General features: G+C 51.3%; 6 protein-coding genes across 6 annotated transcripts; 4 read left to right on the top strand and 2 right to left on the bottom strand.

The window, feature by feature from the left end:
• Window positions 1-407: 407 nt before the first annotated feature.
• PFICI_08951 (uncharacterized protein) lies at window positions 408-1,262 on the bottom strand (the record flags this gene model as incomplete). The annotated part of the gene is made up of 1 exon (XM_007837532.1): window positions 408-1,262. The coding sequence occupies one exon, from the start codon at window positions 1,260-1,262 to the stop codon at window positions 408-410; it is 855 nt and encodes a 284-aa protein (XP_007835723.1).
• A 938-nt stretch (window positions 1,263-2,200) lies between these two features.
• PFICI_08952 (uncharacterized protein) lies at window positions 2,201-7,249 on the top strand (the record flags this gene model as incomplete). The annotated part of the gene is made up of 1 exon (XM_007837533.1): window positions 2,201-7,249. The coding sequence occupies one exon, from the start codon at window positions 2,201-2,203 to the stop codon at window positions 7,247-7,249; it is 5,049 nt and encodes a 1,682-aa protein (XP_007835724.1).
• A 645-nt stretch (window positions 7,250-7,894) lies between these two features.
• On the bottom strand, window positions 7,895-9,283 carry PFICI_08953 (26S proteasome regulatory subunit rpn6; the record flags this gene model as incomplete). Its single annotated transcript, XM_007837534.1, has 3 exons — window positions 7,895-8,901; window positions 8,957-9,039; window positions 9,105-9,283. 3 exons carry the CDS (start codon window positions 9,281-9,283, stop codon window positions 7,895-7,897), a joined length of 1,269 nt encoding a protein of 422 aa, XP_007835725.1.
• Window positions 9,284-9,893: 610 nt separating this feature from the next.
• Window positions 9,894-11,508, top strand: PFICI_08954 (uncharacterized protein; the record flags this gene model as incomplete). The annotated part of the gene is made up of 6 exons (XM_007837535.1): window positions 9,894-10,159; window positions 10,216-10,477; window positions 10,531-10,862; window positions 10,926-11,065; window positions 11,122-11,155; window positions 11,205-11,508. 6 exons carry the CDS (start codon window positions 9,894-9,896, stop codon window positions 11,506-11,508), a joined length of 1,338 nt encoding a protein of 445 aa, XP_007835726.1.
• Window positions 11,509-11,979: 471 nt separating this feature from the next.
• PFICI_08955 (uncharacterized protein) lies at window positions 11,980-12,769 on the top strand (the record flags this gene model as incomplete). Its single annotated transcript, XM_007837536.1, has 4 exons — window positions 11,980-12,176; window positions 12,243-12,336; window positions 12,402-12,562; window positions 12,622-12,769. 4 exons carry the CDS (start codon window positions 11,980-11,982, stop codon window positions 12,767-12,769), a joined length of 600 nt encoding a protein of 199 aa, XP_007835727.1.
• Window positions 12,770-13,537: 768 nt separating this feature from the next.
• Window positions 13,538-14,658, top strand: PFICI_08956 (uncharacterized protein; the record flags this gene model as incomplete). Its single annotated transcript, XM_007837537.1, has 3 exons — window positions 13,538-13,794; window positions 13,878-14,176; window positions 14,348-14,658. The coding sequence occupies 3 exons, from the start codon at window positions 13,538-13,540 to the stop codon at window positions 14,656-14,658; spliced, it is 867 nt and encodes a 288-aa protein (XP_007835728.1).
• Between the last annotated feature and the right edge of the window lie 49 nt (window positions 14,659-14,707).

Below are 14,707 nucleotides of genomic sequence, written 5' to 3' on the forward strand. Positions count from 1 at the left end.
TTTATGGTGGATGTTTCTCGTTTATTCTCACAACAAGGTTACAGAGTACTGGAGGCGTTTTTCTTTTTTGGCATTTTGAATTATGAAGCAATACCCCGATTGCGCTTCATCCATCCTCCCTGAGCAGGAGGTGGCCAAGTCAATCGAATTCACTTTTGCATGGCGTATAACAGCAACCAGGGTACAGAAGCTTGGGAAGCTTAATGGATGGTTACTAGAGCCTAAAATGTGTGGGCGATAGAAGAAGCTGTCATTCATAGGATGTAATTTTTATCATCAAGGCAGGAAGCTTCGGTCGTGTATTTTCATTACTTGTTCAAAAAATATCATTTATGCCCGTTAAAACAAATTGCGCCGGCCCATCGCTTAAACCATAATACACACAAAATGAAAAAAATATAAAACAATCAGGGTCCAAAGACCAATGCACGAACTTCGATGCTCTCCCGCCCTTCAGCCTCCTTCCGCGTCCTAGGGTCAATGAAGGCTGTGTGAGGGACACGCCCTCCTTTGACGCCAGTGCCTTCCTTGATGCCATCCGAATCGAAACACTCTAGCATCAGCCTCTCGTTCCCCGTCATACCACTCCAATAGTACCACTTCTGACTTGGATTATACGCAATAGCTGCCGTCTGACCCGTATAACCGTTGGGGTACCTGTGCTCGACGGGTATCAGGTCATCGTTGGAAAACGTAGAAGAGCTGGCAAAGGCGAGTGGGTTCGATTCGACGGGACCCTGGTTCAGCGACCGCCAAACATTGACAATGCGATACCGGCCACGCAAAAGTTCTTCGGCCTCGTCGGGCAAGTGCTTGTACACGCGCTGCGGCGCCGAAAGCGGCGTCTGGTCAATGTGGGCAGTGAAGACGGCCTGACGCTTGGCGGTCGGGTCGGCGCGGCGAATGGTGTGGTCAAAGATGAAGATATTGTGGGAGCCGGGAATGTGATCGAGCAGGAACCGCTCAACCTCGGGATAGTACTTGGCGCGGATGCTGTCGTCGTCGACAAAGTCGCGCTCGGCCGACTCGGGCACGCCGCGCACGGCGGCAAAGGCGTCCGTGTCCAGGGTAAAGTCCGACTCGCGGCCCCGAATGTCCTCGATCCGGGTGTCCTGGGCGTTTACGACAACGTTGCGCTTTGGCTCGCCTGCCGGCGGGTCCTCGACGTAGTTGATGGCTTTTTGTCCCGCTGCTGGGAAGTGTCCGTAGTTGATATTGGTAACTACAGGGCCACGCGGAACGGGATCTGGTGTGATGGCCATGCTGTTATATATCTTGGAATATGAAAGCACCGGTATGTATAATGTGACTCTAAAACTGATGAAATAAACGAGATGTAGTGATTCTGTACAGTGTGCTGGTACAGTCATACAGAGTCAGTGACTACGAGAAGGACGCTTGGTATATATAATAGCAGCAATAGCCGAGCTATGATTCGAATTTCAAATCAAGTGCCATCAAGAGAATGTGTAGACAGCCTCTTCGCATCCAATGAACATGCCACTAGCAATCACGTCATTTGAGGCATCACCCTTTGGAGTACATTTTGACACTCTACTACCTCGATGTCGCCATTGTCTAATTAGTAACCAGAATTGGTTGCAACGAATGAGGGTCCATCCCGGGTGGTGATACAGCATGGAAATAAAAAGAAGGCATGCGTGCGCCTAATATTCCCGAGGTATATAGAATGAAATCTTGCCACTAGGAGTTCATTTACCCCGGATTTGGGGGAAAGATGAAGGTTAGTTGGTAAGTATGTAACATATTGTACACTATTGCATTAGTGATGCCAAAGAGGGTGCATAGTATGACGTTGATGCTGATTATTCATAAGCAGGCTGAGATAATGCGGGGAGAAATGACCCGGTCACCTCAAGGGTCCAGAGGTCCTCCTTGTCGAGCTGATTTGGCCTAGCTCAAGTCATGATCCCCACTCTGGCTGTGGCCCCGCCCGTCCTCGGAGCCGCAGGCAGAACTAAACCGGATCGAGGTGTAAGTAAACAAAGTTCTCTTTTCTAAGTTGGGAACCCCTGTCGTGCCATTCAACGTCCATCGGCAAAACGCACCCCCACGCCAGCGCCGCCAAACACGTGTTGGTCGCGATTTGAAGTCACAGAGAAATTAAATTGACATGACACCTCCAGCCACCATCGGCGACTGATCCTCAATACCTGATAAATGAACTTCGGGCGCGACAATGACGAGCCTGCTGGACTTTAGCTCGTCGCCCGACCCGTTGGGCGACGAGGTCCCGAGCTCCGTTATGCCCAGCGCGCGCCGCAACGCTGGGAACCTCAAATCCATCGCCCGCGAGTCCTCTGTACAGTATTCCGGCAGTTCAAACCGAACCAAGTCGATATCGAAGCCCATATCAACGCGCAAGTCGCCTAGGAAGCAGACCTTTGAGCTCGATGTAGGCAACGGCCGCTCGCCCCAGCGATTGCTGGTCACGGTCGAGGCTGAACATGAGCGGGGCCAGCGCGGCGCTGTGAGCAGACGTCTTTTCAATGCATCGCCGACGCGTAGTGTCAGCCGAAGGAGAGAAGGGACAACAACCACGACCACAGTACCGCTAAGAGGCTTGACGGATGACGAGGCTGACGAAACTGGTAATGTATCCACTGTGCGCCGCCGTGGCCGGCCGAGAGTCAGTCTGGGAAGCAAGAACGGCACACCGGCGCCAAGGGGCAAGAAAAGAGCTGGCACTCCTCTGACAAAGACATCTTCTGCGAAGCGACATAGTGGCGAAGCACCGTCCGAAACAGATTTGGAGAATACGGCGCTCCTCGAATCAAGCCAGAATGCGGCAGTCGAGCCTACGCCAAAACCGAAGACGAGGACGAAAAAGACACCAAAGAAAGCCGGCACGCCCGCTGTGCCGTCGAGTAACCCGACGGGAAGAAAACGCGGGCGCCCGCGGAAAGCGCTGATGCCAGAAGAGGTCGCTGATCTCAATAGTGAGGCTGACCGACGTCCTGATAACACGAGCATTTTGCCGAGCGACAATGTCCCGATGACAGAAGAAATACATATGGATGGAGCTTTTGATGGCGATGACGATAGAAGAATGAGTGACTTTGCAACTTCGCAGATTGGCGATGTACGGCAGCCCTCGGCGACGAGAGAAGACACAACTCGCCTTCGGACAGGCCAACGTGGAGTACGCTTCTCTTCACCTATCGCGCGGTATTCGGAAGCATTCGACGAAGTGTCATCACATCAAGGTCGTGCAGACGAGTCCGATGCGCCCATGTTTGACGATTACACGGGAGAAGTCCATAGCGACGTTGAATCCGAGACCGAAGGTGTTGATGGAGCAACGTATAGTGGCCCAGACAACCTCACTCATGCATCCGAATTTAGCATGATCAACGTTGAGGAGTTGCCGTCGTTTCAAGCCTCTTTACAGTCTAATCGAAGCGGCATCATTGACCAGCACCAACCCTTCCCTGAGGCCGGAGATGAGACTAATATGATCATCAATCAAACTTTGGAGTCTTTAAGGAGAAGCACCCAAACTGAAGCTGATGGCCACTCACATATTGAGGATGCTCAAAATCGAAGAGAGAGTATCCAGACAACCGCAGAGCACGAATCGGCGGATCATACACGAAACAGCCGTTCGGCCTTTGGGTCAAGCCAGTCTTCTTGGATGCAAAGCCCTCGAAGGCCACCACGAAAATCAATGCCTCTGAGCAGACAAGTTTTCTCGAACAAGGCACCACATGTGGACGACTCATTCTCGGAGCTCCCTGATAGTATCTTGCGAGCTGCCACCCCAGGTAGACTGCCAATGAAGCCTGTCACCACCCATGTTACTGACGAATATTCCAATATGGACGAATATGAAGACGAATTCTCCCAAATCCCGGATGAGGTGCTCGAAGCGGCCACTCCCCGACCACCGCGTATGGAAAGACGTGTGGACCACAACACGGTTGAGAATGTGCCATCACTCGAGGAAGAAGAAGAAGAAGAAGAAGAAGCGCAATCCAATAGCAGATCCACCAATATTGGATCCGATAGACTGCCCACTCCCGATGATACGAATTCCTCGACCACGGATGCTAAGAATATTCATGGCGAAGAGGCACATAAGATGCCAGTTGATTCATCCGCCGTCGCCAATACCTCTGAACTAAACATTCGCTCATCTCCGCCTACTATCAGCCGGCAAATGAACACAATGACCATTCAACCCGAGTCTGGGCAGACAATTACTCGGCACTTTGATACGATGGCCTTGGTATCCGATGCCTCACGACAAACAGACCAAGAAGATCATGCGGAAACGCAGCGAAACAAGGGCTCTTCTCCTGCGGCACCATTGCAAAACTCGGGATCCCCCGGGCAAACACGAAAATCGCCCTCGCCCGTCAGACGTCCTACTCTGTCGCCAATAGTACGAGTAGGCCGCACATTGCAGAACATCATGTCTGACAGATCGTCTCCTGATGAGCATGGGAGTAGTTTGGCGAGTCCCTTCAGGGGGCCAGGACAGAATGATTCACGTCAATCATCGATCGCTCGGTCACCTGTGCGAAATGGCAGCCACCGAGGTACCGGCTCAGACGGCCAGACGCCTTTCAATCCACTTGTATCAGTTACACAGAACATCCGGTCAGCATTCGGTTCTATGAGACAAACTGCACCAGTACCGGCGCCCGTTCCTGCTCCAACTGAGGCTCCGTCGGTTCGTGAGGAGAACGGTTCGTTCGCAGCTGACATGGCCGAAAATTTGCGGATTGAGGCGCCAGGAAGGTCTGCTCGCAGCAATGAAATTGATCAGGCTTATGACTTGCCCCAGCATGAGAATCTCTCCCGGGGATTGTCCAGTTCTCTAAGGGCAGCAGCAGTTGGCCGACAAGGCGATGAGAACGAGTTGACTTCTGCCCTAGATGAGAACGAGATTAGCAGCCCAGCAAACCAGAGGTCAAGAAGGTTGGCGAACTCGAGCGCCGTCGGTACCCTGAGTTCGCTCCAAAATCAAGTCCAAGAAGACGGCGATGAAGAAGAAGAACAGCAGGAGATGTACGAGGAAGACTTTGATGATCTCTTCAACCTGGAAGAAGACGGCAACGTGGAAGGCCAGGAGCCAGCACAGGACGAAGAGATTGGTCAGGAACAGGGGCTGGAACCAGACGAGGTAGCGGGGATTGAGCCAGAAATGGAACCGGAGGAAGAACAAGACGAGGAACCTGCCGATACGACAGCTGCAGCAAGTGATGAGGATGACATGGACTTGTGGGATATCGAAGCATCAAGACCGACTCCACGATCGACCAAAGCTCTGCGAGCTGAAGCTCAAGAACGCAGACAGTCTCAAATCCCACCGGAAAATCCTGCTTCCGCAGACACATCAATCCAAGCAGGCGAACCAGCAGCAGCTGAACCTGTGCCGCCACGACGTAACAAGATCCCAAGTCCTTGGAGGCGGAACCCACGGAGATTGATTTATCAGGACGATTTCCGGAGTCCTGCTGAATTAGAGATGGAAGATAGCCCACCAAGTGAAGGGAGACCAGTTCCAACCATGCAGCCGCCTGCTGTACAAGAACAAGATATGGAATTTGAAGGCACGGAAGAGGAATTTTCACGCTCACGCGAAGAGGATGCCAAAGATGAGCACGACATGAATCAATATGGCGACCAAGACGAAGACGAAGAGCCGGACCATTTCCAGGCGGGGCAGGATTTCGCGGATGATGGCTCCTACGAACTTATGGAGGAGGAAGAGCTTGACGAGCCCCAATCGCTGCCGCGAGGTCAAGGCTACCCCCAAAAGGATGCGCCACTGGTGGAAAACTCGGTATTGCAAGAGTACTCAATGATCTCTGAGCCAGGCAAGCCTTCTGGGCCTGTATCAATGCAAGACCCGCAAGACAAGCCCGTTTCGGCGCGGAAGAGCTTCTTTGGGAGATTTGACATTATGTCATTCTTCTCTTCGCCTCGTCCACCACCTGTTACGAACAACCCGCCCACGGCGCAGGTCGAGGAGACCCCCGCTGCTCACAAGATGAACGGCGGGCCACTACCTCAATCGATTCGTAGTGAGAAATCGGTTCAGGATGAGCCACAGTCTGCACTGCGAGCTACTGGACTCTTCCCCACCATCAAGCAGAAAATATTCAACCCAAGTCCCGCAAGGACGGTCGACCTTTTCTCTCCTGGCACGGACTTGCGATCAAATGATACAGTGGCAGATACCTATGCTGAAAGCCCTTCCACCCCTGATCGCCAGGACTTCCCGCAAATTCCACAAAAGCGCAACTTCACTCCTCTCTCGGCACAATCTCGCAACACTGCCTCTTTATTCACTCCCAGCCATCAAGGGTCCACACCAGACCGAGATACTCACACACCCTCTCCGAGCTACGATGATCTAAGGGAGCCAGAGTATAGTGACGAGGACGAGTACAGTGGCGAACAGGAGTCGGCGTCAACGGATGATGGGCCATCTTTTGAGCACATCCCACCGCGTGAAAAACCGTCGCATTGGGACAAGAATCTCAGCCCTGCCAAGTCATCTATGCGTTCGCCGCTCAAGCCTAAGACGCCTGGTCGAGTGGTAGCGTTCACAAATAGTGTCGCCAACTCCGACCCTACTTCAGAAGATCAGAACGATCAACAAGAGATGTTGACTACAATCATTAATGGAAGCGCTAAGATCGCAACCAGTAACCCCCGAACTGCGATATTGAACCCGACACCTCTGCGCATTCCTGCCTCGTACCGAGGTCCCGAGCAGGATACGGAAAACGCGTTGTCTCCGATTAAACCTTTACGTCAAGTGAATCAGCCTCTGCCCGTGACTCGGGCCCAGGTGTCACCACAGATGAAACTCTCGCCTACAGTCTGGACCCGCGGCCACTGGGTTCGTCTCGATGAGATCTTGCAGCTGCGCCAGCGGGATCCGATGCAATTCCAGATGGTCTTTCCCTCTGTCGGTCTAGGCAAACACCCCCTGTCCGGACTGGAAGTGGCAACGCACGATGCGCAAATGATCCTCGAGGACTGGCACATGCAGGTCGTCGAGGCCTTTCGATCCGAGCTGCTCGCCGACTCTGGTGTGTCGCCAGACGCAGACGACGACGAGACTCACGGCGTTTGGGACGCAAACAGCCTTAGCAAGCGCCTCTTTGCCCTCATGGTTGGCGAGGAGAGACGTCGGACTGGCAAATACGTCAGCGGCCAAAGTCATCTGGCTGGGATTTCTAGTAGAAAAGGCAAGGAGATCGCGAGGTGAGAGAAGCAATCATTGTTAATATGCGAAAACATACTATATACATGAACGGTCAAGGAAGAGTACAGGACCTTTCGATGAGGGTCTGCACGTGGATTGTGTGGCATTTTTACTAGGCGTTTTGATGGATGCTTTGGCTTTCTTGTGTTTTCTTTTGGATGTGGTTCATTTTGCTTTCCTGCATGCATTCATGATACCCCTATTTGCATCGCTCTTGCGCGTCGCTGAGGGTCGAATCTGGCGTTTACTGGATTCAAGGGCTAGATATGCATCATGAGACAAGACTAGGATCGCGCTTACGATCGGCTTGGAGTCCATATTTCACGACAGCGACCTTTGCTTTACATTGTGGAGTAACAAAAGACTCTCATTTAACATTTCACATTCCATGAATAGCGGAAATTTGAAATCAGGTGCAGGATCACGTAGTTCATGAAGATGACCGAAGTAGCCAGCCAATCCAGCTTGCTTCCATTTGATACTATTTGGCAGCTCAACCGTCTACTGGATCTAATATTACAGCTCAACAGTCCTCTTTGACTGTCGCTTCCTCAGCACGTGGGGTATCAACGTACCCATTCATGATGCTCGTAGAACCCCGGCGAGGAGTACTGCCTTCTATTGTGTTGCTCGGTCTTTTCCACAGCTCTACTCGAGCATAGAAGCTTGGTTCGTGTACAGAACATCCACAACGTTGCTCAGTTTCTCTAAAGTGGTCAATGCAGCGTCATAGCTCTCGTCTCTCTGCGTCTCATCAAAGATGATGAGACAACCGGCACCCTGGTCCAAGACACCAATAATGACCTTGTCCAAGATCATCTGGCTGAGCTTACGCTCAATCTGTTGTGTGTCAAGGCCAACGAGCTGGGCAATGTGGCTGATCTCGACGCGGCTGAATGGCTCGATAACTTTGATTAGGTTCTGCTCCAGCATGGCGTCGTACAGGCGTCGGAGGTGGTTGCGGATGAAAGCGTCCGAGCCAAGCTCGTACTTATAAGCAGCCAGAGCGCGCTCGTACTCCTCCAGACTCCGGTTGCTATGTGCCCGTGCGATAGCTTTCATGGCCTCCAGGTTCTGACCCGCGTACTTTTGTGCTTGCTTCGAAGCCATGAGGTTGTTGACATCGTCGACAAGGTTCAGCATGATCTTGCAGAGAAGCATGTACTGCAATGCAGCGGTCGCCTTTGCTGTCTCATCTTGTGTGTGATAGCCGTCAAGGGCCTCGATGAAGTAAGAAAAGGCAGTGTTGAAGTCTTGGTCCATGGTATGCAGCATACCAGATTGCATGTCTAGGTTGGCTTGCAGGAGCGGAGGTGTGTACACGGAAGCGGCACTCGTTCGTGCGCTGGTAAGAGCTGCACGGGCCTTGGAAGTGTTTCCCAGAGCATGATAGACTCTAGACTCCAAAAGCTGAACCTCAACCAGAACCAGCTTGTCATCGAGGCGCTTGAGCTCGCGTAGGAGTCCGTTGATCAGAGTAAGGGCTTCATAGTAGGACTGCTTGGCCATGTGAAGTCCGACAAGTCGAGTCTCGAGGTTCTGTCGCAGGAAAGTTCTTCGTTCCGAGGTGGCCCATTCTATACATGACTTTGTGATGGCGATCTGGGTATCGGTGGAGTTGGGAATGTCTTCGAAGAGATCTAGTAGTTGGCGGACTGCGGGGATCATGATTAGTTTCCAGCACCACGACAGCCCTCCTGGACAACATACCCAGCTTTGCGGTCTTGGCCTTGGCAAACGATGACAACACGGTCCTGCTTGTTGTGATGAGATCTACGAGCTCCTGCGACTTCCTGAGGAGGTCATAGTCAGTACGCGCTCGATACCACATAAGGCGAGAGACGAGGGGACTGCTTACTTCTCGTTTCGGTAGAGACCTCCGAGTCTCAACAGTGCCGTCTCGTATTCCTTGATGGCTGCATCTGAGGTGACGGATGGAGGCTTTGAAATGGTCTCCTTGTAGATGGCCTCGGCTTTCCGGGGGTCGGTGCTCTCCAACGTTTGAGCCTCCTTCACAGCTGGTGTGTCTGCCGCCATGGTGAATGCGTTGGAATGATTTCGGAGGGTTTGGTACGATCGAGTGTTCTTCACAGCGCAGGTGCAGGCGCCAGATTTGATCGTGGAAGGAGAGTGGCGAGTTCCAATGGGTTGGTTTTGGCGATGCGGTTTGGTGTTGATGTAAAGTGTTGATGATGATCAATGAGCTTGGGTAGGTGCTGAACAGTAGCGGTACTACAGCTTAAGCTCCAGCTTGTCCCAGCCTTGCAAGAGCCGCTGAGCTGACGGAGCACTGAGGTGGGCTTAAGGCTGCCACTGCCGCGCACGCTGACACAACTTAACACTGTGGACCACTGAGAGTTGGGACTTGCTGCTTGGGGCCTGGGCGGCTCAGCGTCTAGGTATTCCGTACTACTTCACGTGACGTCGCTCTACTGACTGACCACGGTGGGCTGTCGATAAGATAAGCTCCAGACGGATCCACCAAAAAGTTGGAGAGTGGGACAGGCATTTGGCTGCTAAGTTTCCATCGAATTGAAGCTGTTGCGATTTCCACGACAGATCTTGTCGCGATCTTTCAAACAATAACCGGCGCCAGTTTCCAGACCCGACTTTTCTCTTCTTTGTCAAATATCAAGCGACCGCAATCATGAAGATCAAGGCTATTTCTCGATCCATCGAGGCCTATGCGCCCGCTGGATCCAAGGCGACGAAGCAACCGAGGAACCTCGATCCCGCCCTGCACCCTTTCGAACGTGCGAGAGAATACACGCGAGCCCTCAATGCGACCAAGATGGAGAGAATGTTTGCACAGCCGTTTATTGCGCAGCTAGGCGATGGCCACGTGGATGGTGTTTATTCTCTTGCCAAAGATCCGCAGGATGTGGAGAGGTTCGCCTCTGGCTCGGGTGATGGGTAGGTTCCAGCTATTGTGCATAGGGAAAATCTCAGAGGCTGATATTCGAGGACAGTGTCATCAAGGTGTGGGATCTGACTAGCAAGACGGAAACATGGCAAAACACAGCCCACGAGAACATTGTAAAGGGAATGACCTGGACCAGAGACCAAAAGCTGCTCACGTGCGCAAGCGATAAAACGATCAAGCTGTGGGATCCGACGACACCAAGCAACTCGGCGCCCTTGAACACTTTCCTCGGAAACGCAGCATTCACGAGTTTGTCTCACCACCGGTCGCGAAATGCTGTTGCAGCTTCCTCTGGATTAAACATTAGCGTATGCCAGCCCGGGTGGTTCGAACCAGTTGCAAGATGCTGACTTGGAATTAGATTTTTGACCTTGAGCGCCAGGGTGCTGCACCTGAGGTGCTAGCATGGCCAAACTCTGTCGATACCATCAACAAGGTTGCCTTCAACCAAGTTGAGACGAGCATTCTGGCCTCCTGTGCCAGTGACAGGAGCATTGTGCTTTATGACTTGAGGACAAACACGCCTTTGGCAAAGACGATCCTAAACTTTGCGTCCAACTCGTTGAGCTGGAATCCAATGGAAGCTTTCAATATTGCTGCAGCAAGCGAAGATCACAACGTATACATATTCGATATCAGGAAATTCGACAAGGCTCTCAATGTGTTGAAAGACCATGTTGCAGCTGTCATGGAGTAAGTTTCATCCTGATTTGATGCGGACGACTTTCTCTTTCCAGCCATACTAACAAAATGTAGTGTTGAATTTTCTCCTACTGGTCAAGAACTTGTGACTGCTTCATATGACAAGACTATCAGACTGTGGAGCAGAGACAAGGGTCACTCGAGAGACATTTACCACACCAAGAGAATGCAGAGAGTATTCTGTGCCAATTTCAGTGAGTTATTCTGTGTGCAACGTATTCGACTACCGATGCTAATGACATTTGTCAAGCCCCGGACGCCAAGTATGTGCTGTCTGGATCAGAGTAAGTTCTTCTTCCGCCCTACAACGACACATTATCTAATAAGCAACAGCGACGGAAACATTCGTCTTTGGAGAGCAGAAGCATCCAAGCGCGAGGGTATGATGTCTGGTCGCCAGCGCCAGGCCATTGAGTATAACGAGGCTCTATCGAACCGCTATGCTCACATGCCCGAGATCAGGAGGATCAAGAGACACAGACACACTCCCAAGGTTGTCAAGAAGGCTGGCGAGATCAAGACCGAGGAGCTCAAGGCTATCAAGCGGCGTGAGGAGAACGAGCGAAAGCACACCAAGAAGCAGTTTGAAAAGAGAAGAAGCGAGAGAGAAAAGGCCATTTTGGCCAAGGAGAAGTAGAAGCATGGGACTCGCATATTTCCTCGAAAAAGCATTGCACGGCGTTTTGGTTGGGCGGACAAAATTTCGGATTAGATACCAGGCATATAGAGCTGGCGTTCCGTTGGTCAGGCTTTTGCCTCGACTTATACAAAATGGCGGTTGCCACAGCAAGGAGATAGTTACTCGAATATATAAGCTATGGAAAACACACCTAGCCTCTAGAATACCTTCAGTAACACTGGTCTTTCACCTGGATCTATGATTGGATTTGTCCAGCCCCAGCAATACTGAATGCCTATCTCCTTTCTCCACATCTCGGATGTGATCCAGCCGATGCTCGGGGTTCAGGCATTCCAAACGGTATGGTCTCTTCTTGACATTTGAGCAAAAATAACTTACTGGCGTGGATCAAAGCTACCTAGTTTGGTGGCTGCTTTCCTACGTGTATTCAGTATAACCTTTATTTTGACCTATATATCAGTGATAACCATGTCAACACATGGGCCACCCCCGCGTCGCATTGTCACCATCAATGGCAGCGCTTCTGCAAATGACAACTCTGGATCCTGGGAACCCGCAGTCACGATAGTTGAAGAAGAGATCCCCCGCGTATCATTGCTTCAGGATCAAGCGGCAAAATATCCCATCTTCACCCACATGCAGGTGCCGGTCGATGCTAATGAGCCGTAAGCTTTATCCTACATCGCCTATGACCATAAGCACGCCAGACTGACGCGATATCTCTTCGTAAGATGGAAGAGTCCTGAGGCACAAGCCGACGCGATACCTCACCAAGGAGTCAACGTGCAATTTCTCGACCTTGCACCAGGTGCCAGGGTGCCCCTGGTGAGTGATCTCGAGGTCTTGGTTGGTGATATTGTATCAATCTAATCGACGCCATCTGCATGTAGCATCGCACAATATCTGTGGATTATATGATCTTCTTGTCAGGCGAAGTGATCCTCGGCGTGCCAGACAAAGCCTACGATGCCTCAAAGGGAGAAGCACCCTTGATTCGCAGAATCACATGCCGGCCTGGGGATGTCGTTGTCCAGCGAGGGACACTTCACTAGTATGTTTTGTAATGATTCAAATCTGTTTATCTTTCTAGTTGGCTCATCACTTATCTAGCTGGGAGAATCCATCTCAGACCATCTGGGCACGGTATGTTGGCGTGGGAGTTCGTTCGCAGCCTCTGAAGATTGCTATTGAGAATGAAAACACAGGTCACGAAAATAGCAAATGGACGCGAGAACTCCAGCCAGCCTGGTACTCATGATGATTTTCAAAATACTATATTGTTTCCATCCACATTGCTCAGCAGTTGGCATACAAATCTATGTTGTCACTCCAGTCTTATCGTTTTGAACATCGGGGCCTTTACATCGTCTGATCATGTTGTATGTTGAGGAACCAGAGAAATGGCCGTGTACTCCTCTTCCGGCCATCAACAAATTGTTGTCAGAATTTCGTATCGAATTGATGAACTCGCCCTTTTCAAGTTCATCAGATGAAAGCCGTTGTTCAACTTGGCGTGGATGCAATATCGCGTGATGGCCGTTTTCGGTCGGATCTCATCCGGTACCATTATGCAGTCCTTGTCACACTGATAAGCTTTTGTCAAGCTTTCCCCCAATCCAAAAGCTCATACTTGCGAGGCACGTAGAAGAAATACCCAATAGGACCTTGGCCTAGTCCAACTATAGTCTACATGGTAGAACATGTGGAGCTTCGACAAAGCAAAACCCTGTATGCGACGCCATCGTGATTGGTCATTACAGGCATCCCCGGGAGCACGACACCGATGTCGTTATCACTTGGAGGGGGCGACTTGTGTTCGTGCAATAAATCTGGCTATATTGGACAGAGGCCAGGTTCAATACCGGCATGCGGCAGTAGAGCAGTGCTCTTTGCACTGGCTGGTCTTTGCCCACTTCAGATACTTAATTGCCTATCCAATAACCTGCAATGTTGCAAAAATTTACTCTCTTTCTTGTTTGATCTGTAATAGGCAATAGTAGTATAGTTGAGTACTTCTCACACCGACATGCCTATTTCCCCAACGGAAAAGACCACTTTGCCTGGCGCATTGAACATCGCTCCAGTTATTGCATCTGGCGATCACGATGTCGCAGCAGAAAAGAATGTAGCCAAAGGTGCTGATGCCTTGCTGACCTATGTTGACCACACTGGCACTGTCGTTCTCGACGAAGCAACCAACAGGAGAATCGTCAGAAAGATTGATACCCATGTCCTACCTTGGCTATGCGGTCTATATATTCTCCAATATCTCGACAAGGGCGTGTAAGTCCACACAAAAAGTCATTCCAGCTAAACCAAGTCCTGGTCATGCGTGGAATAGGAAACTGATAGCATACAATCTTTAGAGTCAGCTATTCCTCTGTCATGGGCATCATGACTGATGCGAACCTGACAACAAGCCAGTTTACATGGCTGGGGAGTATCTACTATCTCGGCTACATGGCCGCTCTTCCTCTGCATAATCGCATGTTCCAAGTCTTTGCGCCTTCGAAATACATTGCCGCCAACATGATGGCCTGGGGTCTCGTGCTGGCTTTCATGGCCTTGTGTAATAACTTTACGGGGCTGATGATTCAGCGCGCATTTCTGGGAAGTCTCGAGTCGGTTATCAACTGCGGTTTTGTACTGCTGACCGCTCGTTGGTGTAAGTTTGTCTGAAATTCACGATCTTTCTTTGTCCTCGACTGCTGGGAGGATTTTGTCTCAAATTGTTCTCCCCAGTCTCGTGTATACATCACCAGGCTGTTGTATCATCAGAATATTCTGATATCAAACGTAACAGAAGTAGAAAAGCTAACGAGTTGCAACTAAACAGACCGCAAGTATGAGCACGGTGCCCGTGTCTCCCTATGGAGCGCATGCAACGGCCTCGCCACCATGGTCGGGGCTCTCATCGCCTTTGGGTGTCTATCCGGCGTCGAAGCCGGCGTGAGCATCGCCCTGCCCTCCTGGAAGATCATGGCCCTGTGTCTGGGCTGCGCCTCCATAGTCTACGGCGGCGCCATGTTCATGATCGTAGCGCCCAGCCTGCTGGAGGCGCGCTTCTTTACCGAAGAAGAAAAGGCCCTTGCCGTCGAGCGCCTGCGCGAGAACCACCAGGGCATTGGCTCCAGCGCGTTCAAGTAGTACCAGGTCCGCGAGGCCGTTCTCGACGTGCGCACGTGGCTCTACGTTG

Source organism: Pestalotiopsis fici (assembly GCF_000516985.1).
Source record: "Pestalotiopsis fici W106-1 unplaced genomic scaffold PFICI_Scf_6, whole genome shotgun sequence".
NCBI lineage: Eukaryota > Fungi > Ascomycota > Sordariomycetes > Amphisphaeriales > Sporocadaceae > Pestalotiopsis > Pestalotiopsis fici.